Here is a 9,837-nt window from a genome sequence, read left to right on the forward strand (position 1 = left end):
GTGTTTTTTCTCTTCACTTTCATCCAAAAATAAGGCATGAAACCAATGTGGTAAGATAGAAGGAATTTTTTGTGAAAAAATGTGCAAATTTATGCTGCTTTCTCCTCAAACCGACAGACTAATTTGCCCCGCTTTTTGCCGCTTATGTTAATTCTATGTTGCTTCTAGGCTATATCTTACTTCCCAACCGCTTCGTCTGCGGCAATTAATATTAATCTCAGCAGGTTAGGAGTAATAAAAATCGTGTATCAATTCATAATGGCCCTACTCAGTTCTTTTTGACCCCAGCATATTTCGGTTTAAAGGTACGATACAAACTAATGCATTCAAATCACTGAGGATCTAACACATCTACATACAATATTGTCAATTTTCTCGAGAAACCAACGCTGAAAGCATACAACAAACGAAATATGAATTTATTTATTTCAATTGGTATATACATGCGAGGTTAAACTTTCCGATATTGAAGGTTCCATTTTTGTAAACGAACATATTTTTGTTTGCTTTTTAGATGGGTCGTGTAATCAGGGGACAGAGAAAGGGTGCTGGAAGCATCTTTACAGCCCGCACCAAAGGAAAGAAGGGTGCTGCCAAGTTACGATCCTTGGATTTTGCTGAAAGAAATGGTTACATCAAGGGTGTAGTTAAAGACATCATCCACGATTCTGGCCGTGGTGCTCCTCTTGCCAAAGTTGCTTTCAGAGATCCTTACAAGTACAAATTAAGGAAAGAATTGTTTGTAGCAACAGAAGGCATGCACACTGGACAATTTATTTATTGTGGAAAAAAAGGTGATTGGAAATTTCATGATCGATTTTGGTTTTTACTTTGCTTGATGGTTGTTGACTGTTATTTCATTTTTCTTTTGGTTACGTTCATGCAACATTGGTTTCATGTTAATCATAGCAATTTAAATGAATTCCTAACTAATGATGCACCAGGGAATTTCTTGACCATTTGGTAATAGAAAGCCAGGATCCTCCCGGCGCTCTGGAAATGTCCGGAGCAAAAACTGCCTTTTTTCGTGCACCGGAATATTTCCAGTGTTCTGGAGTACAATTTTCGGTTATTGGCAGTCTGCTCCGGAACGTTCCGGTTCACTTCCGCTAACTGCGCACGCGCGTATCTAAAAAAATAGCCTCATGGTAGTTTCACTATTTTGACCAGTGATGCTTTCAAATATAGCTAATGTGACAAATTCAATTTCATTGGCTGAACCATCATCCTCAAAGTATTTCATTTGACCAAAGTGTCCATAACCTGGGGACAAATATTTTTTGTAATCATGTTTGAACGGTTTTGTTAAAAACTGATAAAAATCAATTGCTCCGGTAGCACTGGAAGTGCTCCAGAACTTTCCTGAGAGAAAAAAAGTGCTTTTAGCTGCTCCAGAAAATATCAGAAGTTTCCGGAGCGCTGGGAGGGTCCTAGAAAGCCATGCACTGCCAATGGCTTGTTCAATATTTTGCTCATTTTGAAGAGCTATGGTATTACATGGTATTTTAAAGACCTCTGAAAAATCACAGATTTGCAAACGTAAATTTGAAATGTAAATGGATTTGTGTTGAAATGAGTCAAGATCAGCCACCACAATATGAAATATCTGTTCTTGAGGTCCCTTTCTTCTGGAAAAAACTATCTGGTCTGTGTCCTGGGCTCTCCTGGATTATATCATCTGTTCTGAGAAAAAATGTGACTCCTGGAAAATATATATCTGTTTTCTAGAAATATGCTCCTGGAAAAATATAACAGCTATTCTCTAAGAAAGTTAAAATGCACCTAGAAAATGAGACCTTTTAAGAAAATTATGAAGCTCCCTGGGAAAAAAATTTGGCATCTGGTTGTGTTTTTTCACAATTTAGCTCCTGGATTTTTTTTAATAGATTGTCAGCTGAAAAATTGTATTTGTTTTTCCTTAAATTGTGCTCCTGGATTTAAATTTTCAATTTGGACCCCCATTTTTTTTAACCCCGCATTTTACCAATTTTGAAATACAGGCGGCAACGAAGCTCGCTTCAAAGAGACAATAAAAGATAGATGTCCAGTCGTTTATATGTTCATGTTCTTATAAAAAACATGTATGAAAACTGTAATATTTGATACATCAAAAATAAATTTCCAATCCTTTTTTTCAGCTACTCTTCAAATTGGAAATGTTCTCCCAGTTGGTACTATGCCTGAAGGTACAATCATCTGCAATGTAGAAGAAAAAACTGGTGACCGTGGAAAGCTTGCCAGAGCATCGGGAGACTATGCTACTGTTGTCTCACACAACAGAGATACCAGAATTACTCGTGTTAAGTTGCCGTCTGGCATTAAAAAAGCTATCTCATCATCCAACCGTGCAAGTGTTGGTATTGTTGCTGGTGGAGGTCGTATTGATAAACCTTTACTTAAAGCTGGTCGAGCTTACCACAAATACAAGGCTAAGAGGAATTGCTGGCCTAAAGTCCGTGGTGTTTGCATGAACGTAAGTAGCCTTACTTTTTCATTTATGCATGGAATAGGTATCTTTGGCTTGGCTCTTCTATGATGATAAAGTTTACCCGTTTGACTACATAGTGAAACAACTTTTTAGCTTGGATTTTATCTGAGAAGAGCTTTCAATTTTAAAAGGTTGTCCTTTTAAATTCTCATGTTTCTTGGATATTTGAAAGTTAAAAGATGTTTTTGGCATTTCATATTTTATAGCTTTTTATTCAATCTTATACGAGTTAAGTTTGCTGCATCCATTCTAAAGTAATTAACCTTTTAAAAGTATGTTTCAATGATGATAAAGTTTACCCGTTTGAAATTAGTGAAACAACTTTTTACCTTGGATTTTATCTGAGAAACATGTCAACTTTTTACAAATTCATTTTGGCGTTTTGAATGTTTCTTAGGGGAGCCATCAAAACTTGAACTTGTCACAGAAATAAAACGTTGCTTGGATGTTCAGGGGTGGGTTACAGGGTTGTAATGTCTGGAATTAAGTTACAGTCTGTCTGAAATGCCTGGAAAGTCTGGAATTTGCATACATGTCTTAAAAGAATATGGAATTTGAAGGAAATTGTCCTGAAAGAAGTTCAGTAAGTCTTTTCGGAAAAGGGGAACTTTCATCTTGGCATTTGAAATCCCCAAAAATTTCTACTCACTTGGCTCGCAACCAATTCTGTAAATCATGTTAATTCTGAGATTTGTCATTCTGTTGTATTCATCAATATGGCCTTTTAAATGACCGTTAAGGAAAAACTAAAAACTTCCTAATGGATAAAATGTCTGGAAAATGTTGCGTATTTGGCTAAAATGTCTAGAAATTTTTTGACATTTTCAGGTAAAAAATCTGGCTTTTGAGACTGAAAGTCTGGAATTTTCAACTTCGCAAACCTGTAGCAATCCTTCCCAAATCAAGATGTTTTCGATTTCTAATGAGCAATCTCTATGATGACAAAGTTTACCCGTTTGAAATTAATGAAACAAAATTTTAGCTTGGATTTTGTCTGAGAGATGCTTGACTGTTTTTATGCTTATGTTGTGTGCTTTTCAGTTAAAAAATTTACAGCATTTCTGTGATGATAAAGTTTACCCGTTTGAAACTTATGAAACAACTTTTTAGCTTGGATTTTGTCTGAGAAATGTTGATTGTTTTTAATACTTATGTTGTGTTCTTTTCGGTTCAGTTTTGTGGCATTTTGATTTCTATTTCATGCTTATCAATTCTTCTGCTCGTGTGATATGTTAGGTGAAAGGGAAAACGACAAAATTTTACAGCATTTCTGTGATGATAAAGTTTACCCGTTTGAAACTTACGAAACAACTGTTTAGCTTGGATTTGTCTGAGAAATGCATTTTCACTGAATGTCATCGAGTATCTCATGTACTATGTCCTCCCTGCTGAACGTTTTAATTAATATTATCATTTTTCTCTTTTAGCCTGTTGAGCATCCCCACGGTGGTGGTAACCATCAACATATTGGTTTCCCTTCGACTGTCCGTCGTGATACATCCGCTGGTCGTAAAGTCGGTCTCATTGCTGCCAGACGTACTGGTAGAATCAGAGGTACCGCTAAAATCCGTGATGATACTAAAGAATAAAAACCGAATTACATGCAAAAATATTGTTGTTTACTTGTCTTGCGTGTTGACCAAAGCTTTTCAGGGTTGAAATCCTCGCTAATCGATCTAAAATAGAAGTTTTAATGCTATGGTTTTAAAATTTTGCCTGTAAATAAAGGCTCGTGATGACGTCATCATAAAAAAATTCAACCTTCGCAACTTTTCATAGGAACATTTTCAAGGCATGTTTTATACCTCAATCTTCATCAGAATTTCATGCTCTTTCCACTGGCACCATCAGATTTTGAATATGATCAAAAAATAATTTTTTGCCAGGTGGCAAAATTTGGTGTTACTGTTTAAAATTAAGTTTTAAACCCTCTAACGACCATATGTGCCAAATTTTATGCTTTTATCACCATCTGAAGTATTTTTGTGCTAACAGACCTCACTATGAGGCCTTTTCATGATCTAAAAGTTCAAAAATGGTCAAACAAGGTTTCGCAAATGTAGACTAATCAGGGGGGTCGGTACTAAATTCCTGGACATAAATGTGTACTAAAGTCTGTCGCAAAATAATTTGCAACGGAGACAAAAATGGCTGTAACTTTTGATAACATTCGAATTAGATAGCGGTTTTGTGCTCGTTAAAAAGATAATCTGGAGTGGAATATTATCAACAAAACAAAAAAATAAAAAATGGAAAAACGAAGATGAAAAATGAAGAAGAAGAAAATCAACTTCTTGTAGAATAATGCTATGATCTTAATTTTTGTATCAGAAATTCTTAAATCTTAGAACGTTGTAAATGCGAGAAAAAAATCAAAATATATTCAGAATTAAACATTTATTTGTCAACAAGTAAAAAAATTATACAATGTATTTTTTTACTTGTTGACAAATAAATGTTTAATTCTAAATCAGCTCTACTTGTTTTCCTGGTATAGAGCACTTTGCACTACAAAGAATGCCTTCATGTTTCAAAATATATTCATTCAGTCAAAAAATACAGCTTAAAACTTTGCCCTGCTTGACTTAAAAAACGGTAGTTTGATTCACAAACCTCTATAGTCTGAATCGCAGACCTCTACAAAACCACAGGTAGTATAGGTCTGCTTAATGATCTACCAACCGCTTTCCGGTTCGCAAAGGAAATCTTGGCGAGTAATTTGATTGACATTGATGTGCGCGCAAAAACGATCGTTTCGAACGTTTTCAATGGAATGTTTACATTTGAAATTCGAATCCCAGACCAGAAAAACAAAACAGAAAAAAGATAAAAAACAATCTGATGCGCGCATTATGTACAGTCTGTAGATTTATTTTTGACTTTTGCTTTTATAAGATATCTGGTCTTTAAATTTATCAAAACTTTTCCATCAGCTCTTCGGTTGAAGCTCAAAAATACAAATATGAACACAAAAGTGAAAGAAAACAACCAGAAACACTCCAATCTCTTCAAAGAATTGAAGCTAAGTACCTGGAAAGATACAAAGGCCACACAGTATTAAAAAGTGAAATGCCAAAGCTGAAGAAAAGTTCTTTGTTTCTTTTAACATTTAAAGGCCCTTGTTGAAGGAACAACAACACTCCCTTTTGTAGAATCATAAAGATAGAAGTAATGTCAGAAATATTCAATATGACCCCCAAAATGTACTGTATATACATAACTAGAATACCTTGAAATAATCTGCAACATATCTGTAGAGCTGACAAAACAATTATCTGGAGCCAAAGTGATCAACGAATCCAGTGTGGTAAAAAATTATACACTCATGCAAGTCCAAATTAAAGCATAAAAATGTAGTTTTATGAAGCAAAATTTTGTTGGTGCACACAGAAGATACATCAGAGCACTTAAATTCAATAAATCTAATGTCTCATCTTTTACAAAATCTCCACATTAAACAAGAAAAGGAGGAAGAAAAACAAGCAAACTTCCTTCCGCCTACTTTTTTTTCAAAATCCAAATATATTTTCCAATCTATGATTTGGTGCCTCACAGAAAATTTAAACATTACGTAATGTTATATTTGTAGACACTCGCCAGTTAAAAATGTCTTTAGCCGTATATCGGCTAAAGGCGGCAAATCTCTGGACAAAGGAAATATAGCTTATTAAGCATCCTCTATAAGGAGCACGAATCCGTTAGTGGATGCCAGCAGCCTAAAACCTCTATAGATATATCTCCTATAAGAAACTTTTTTCGCTAGAGGATGAGCAGAAGCCTAAAAAAACGGCTCTTTGTTGTTGTTTTGTATTGAAGTCAATCAGTGATAAACATTGGACTATATCTTACGATAGAATAAGTTGCTTTGAAAGATTTTTTTACATTAATGATGTCAAAAGATCAAAGGATCACTCGTGTGAAAATGATAGTTATAGTAATAATTACTAAAGAAGTTGATTTTCTTCTTCTTCGTTTTCAATCTTCATTTCCCGACCTTTTGTAAGTTATTTCTTTATGATAATATTCCACTCCAGATTATCTTTTCAACAAGCACAAAATCGCAGTATAATTCGAATTCTATCAAAAGTTATACAGTATGTGGCCCCCAAAACGTTGATCAAATTTAAAATTTCTCTCAAATCTAGAGGAAAAGAGGTTTTACAAAAATTTTAGCGATTTCTTGTAGAAATATCTTTAAGATATGAATACAAAATTTTGACCATAGTTTTGTAATTTAGAGGGTTTTGGGCATAAATTTGTTTGATAAAATTTTTACAGTATACCCCTGGTTGTCAAAATGCAGGTTTGAGACCCCCAAAACGTAGGTGTAGTTAAAATCAATTATTAAGCCCAGTGGTAATAGGGGGGAAAACTATGAACATATTTGTTTTAACCCTTAAATTTACGACCCGATGGATGTAAAATTTATGATTTTTATGAAATATTTCAAGATTTTCAATATTGCTGGAAATTTTCAAAATAACAATTTTGATTTAACAACGTGCGTTAAATCAAGTTTCTGAAAACCAATCTCTTTTGAAAATAGTTCCATTCATGTATCGAATAAGCTGTGAAAATTTTAGAAGAAAAGCTTGACTGAAACTGAAAATATTAAGCTTTTAAGGTATTTTCTCCTATATTTTGCAAAAAATTGACCGAATTTGCCATTTTTGCTGATTCAGCGATTATTTATAATGTTAATTTTTTGTTATAAACTATTATTTCAAGCTGATAGGAATGGAATTCCAAGATTTTTTGCTCTTTCTCATATTTAGAATTTTCGGTTTTATCAATGCTGATTCTAAGGTCCCAAAATACTGGTTGACCTTTAAGGCCTAAACCCCCTGGAAAAATTATTTTGGGATTGGAAAGTTGTTTCAGAATGTCATATACATGAGTTGTTAGGGTATATATAACCAAACTAAGAAATTTTTGAAATTTTTTTTGAAAAATGTCGCCATGGCAACCAACAATAATGCAATGGCGGATATCTGAAATATCCCGGCAAGGATATCTCAGGAACGGCTTTTGCAATAAACCTGAAATTTTCACTGAATGTTCAGCTATATTAACTGCACAAAATGAGCGAAGCAGATTTCTTAATTTCTTTTCTAATTATTGTTGACAGAATTCACAAGCGTCAAATTTTCGTGAAAATTTTTGAGCATAATTCTTGACAAAAAGTTAACAACCTGTTCAAAAAATCTGTTCCGCTCATTTTGTAGGCATGTATCTTAGGATTCTTGAGCCAAAATTTCAAACTGAACCGACAACTGGTTGGTCCTGAATCCTTGCCGGGGTAAGGCGCATATTTCAGATATCCGCCATTATTGTTGGTTGCCATGGCGACATTTTTCAAAAATTTCAAAAATTTCTTAGTTTGGTTATACCCTAACAACTCATGTATATGACATTCTGAAACAACTTTCCAATCCCAAAATAATTTTTCCAGGGGGTTTAGGCCTTAAGATGCTATATCTTTTACCCATCCTCTAAAGTCACAGATGTAATTGCATTTTCTGAACGGTATTATGTTTAGAAAGTTTCCTATACCCCATTTTCATAACTTATTTTAAATATCCAAGGAGCTAGAGTGAGTTATATGCAATTTTTATCTAATTCTGGTGTTAAAATATTTCCTTCAGACGCAAATATGTTATTTTGAATCTGTCTCAAACCATCAAAAACATGCTCATTTTTAAGTGTAACCATCATTCTTTCAAAATAAACAAAAATCGTTTAATTCTGATAAATCTACAAGTCGGAATCCTCATTTTAATGACGACCTCCGTTTTGGGGGCCATATACTGTAGCCTTTTTTGTCTCCGCTGCAAATTATATTGAGAATGATACAGACTTTAAAAGGATTTTTGAGAATTTTTCGCATACCACCACCTCATTTCAGAGAAGTACCTATTTACTGTACTATACAATTTCTGGAGACATTTTGACACAGACCACCCAATTTTGGTATTTTCAGGACAAATTTTGTCTTCTCGGAACTATTTTTCTCAAGAGTGCTGATATTTGCCTAATTTTAGTACCAATTTATTAAAAAAATTCTCAAATTTTGGTATTTTGGAAAATAATTTTAAGTGTTTTTTTGGATATATCACCTCGTCGCTAAACAACACTTTTTTCAGGGCATAATATTTTGACAGTAATGTAGGTCCCAGAAAATTCTAAGAAGTTTTACTAACTCGAATCGAATCCTTTTGAGTTCTCAACTTAGGTTAGAATCTGACAATCTTTATATGCCTGTCTGTCGGATTTGACTGTTCTTTGGGTTAAAATATGTGGGGGTATTTTTTAAATTTTTTGAAAATTTTGATTTTTTGGGCCCAGGACGAATCTTTCGCCAAAACGAGGCTTATACTTTGGGACAGTTTGGGGACGTCAAAATTGGTCAGAATTTTACTGAAATTTTGCACACTTGATCCTTGGGCGAATCCCTGGCGGCGTTTCTTTATATTTTCATCATGAATTTTCATTTTTAAAGGCGTGATCGCAAGTTTAAGCCAGATTCACATTTATATTATAAAGCCCGAATGGCAAGATGTAGTAAGTGCTCTTCCAAGCAAAAAAAGCAAGAATTAATAAAAAAGTGAATATCACAAAAAGTATTACCTCCTATTTATTTTGTACAAATTAATGACCAGACCCTCATCATGTAGGTAAAATTGGAAACGAGGGCTTGTTTCAAGCTCCAACCCTGACACCCTAACTGATAATAACCCATCCCCAAGCCTTCTTGATACCTGACCACACCCTAACCCAAACTCTACAACGTTACCTACGGTCCTGATATACTATTCCCTCTTGCCCTTGCCGTATCGAAAAGCACATATTGATGACGCACTGGGCATGTCTCCCCTAACGAAAATTTGTTTGTCCAAAAGACCACCATTTTGAATTTCTCTGCGTGTTTTCTTACAAGAATATGTCAACCTCGCCCCCATGGGTCGTATTATCTGCATTTTGATGCTTTGGCTGAGAGAAGAATGATCTTCTCCTTCCACGATTTCACTGCATCCCCCAACCGACCGACGACTGGGTATCTGTATCCACAGACGACTGACTGCTGAATGGGTGTATTCTTAAAGTGTTCTATTAATTAAAAGCTTTAGCTTTTAAAAAGTGTCCTTGTTTCGAGAGTCAATGTACATTAGATCATCAAACTTCTGGCTTTTAATTTATGAGAACCTCTGATACAAACACTGCAAACACAATAGCCGTTCTAACGAGGCTAGATAGAAAGAAAGGAAAGTATAGATTGCCTTCGCGGTATTTTCAGAGAAATTGAAAAAACGCGGGAAAAATAATTTGTCCACGGTAATTTCCCCGATATT

General features: G+C 34.6%; 2 protein-coding genes across 2 annotated transcripts in view; both read left to right on the plus strand.

Annotated features, from left to right (window-relative positions):
* The window catches only part of LOC136815453 (N-alpha-acetyltransferase 50-like), a 431,221-nt gene that overhangs the window by 91,864 nt on the left and 329,520 nt on the right, over positions 1-9,837 (plus strand). The window lies entirely within an intron of this gene.
* LOC136815427 (large ribosomal subunit protein uL2-like) lies at positions 220-4,098 on the plus strand. The gene is made up of 4 exons (XM_067071874.1): positions 220-305; positions 515-794; positions 2,139-2,473; positions 3,916-4,098. Exons 2-4 carry the CDS (start codon positions 515-517, stop codon positions 4,075-4,077), a joined length of 777 nt encoding a protein of 258 aa, XP_066927975.1. The 5' UTR covers positions 220-305; the 3' UTR covers positions 4,078-4,098.

Source organism: Clytia hemisphaerica, unplaced genomic scaffold, assembly GCF_902728285.1.
Source record: "Clytia hemisphaerica strain Z4C2 unplaced genomic scaffold, Clytia hemisphaerica genome assembly, whole genome shotgun sequence".
In the NCBI taxonomy this organism is placed as follows: Eukaryota; Metazoa; Cnidaria; class Hydrozoa; order Leptothecata; family Clytiidae; genus Clytia; species Clytia hemisphaerica.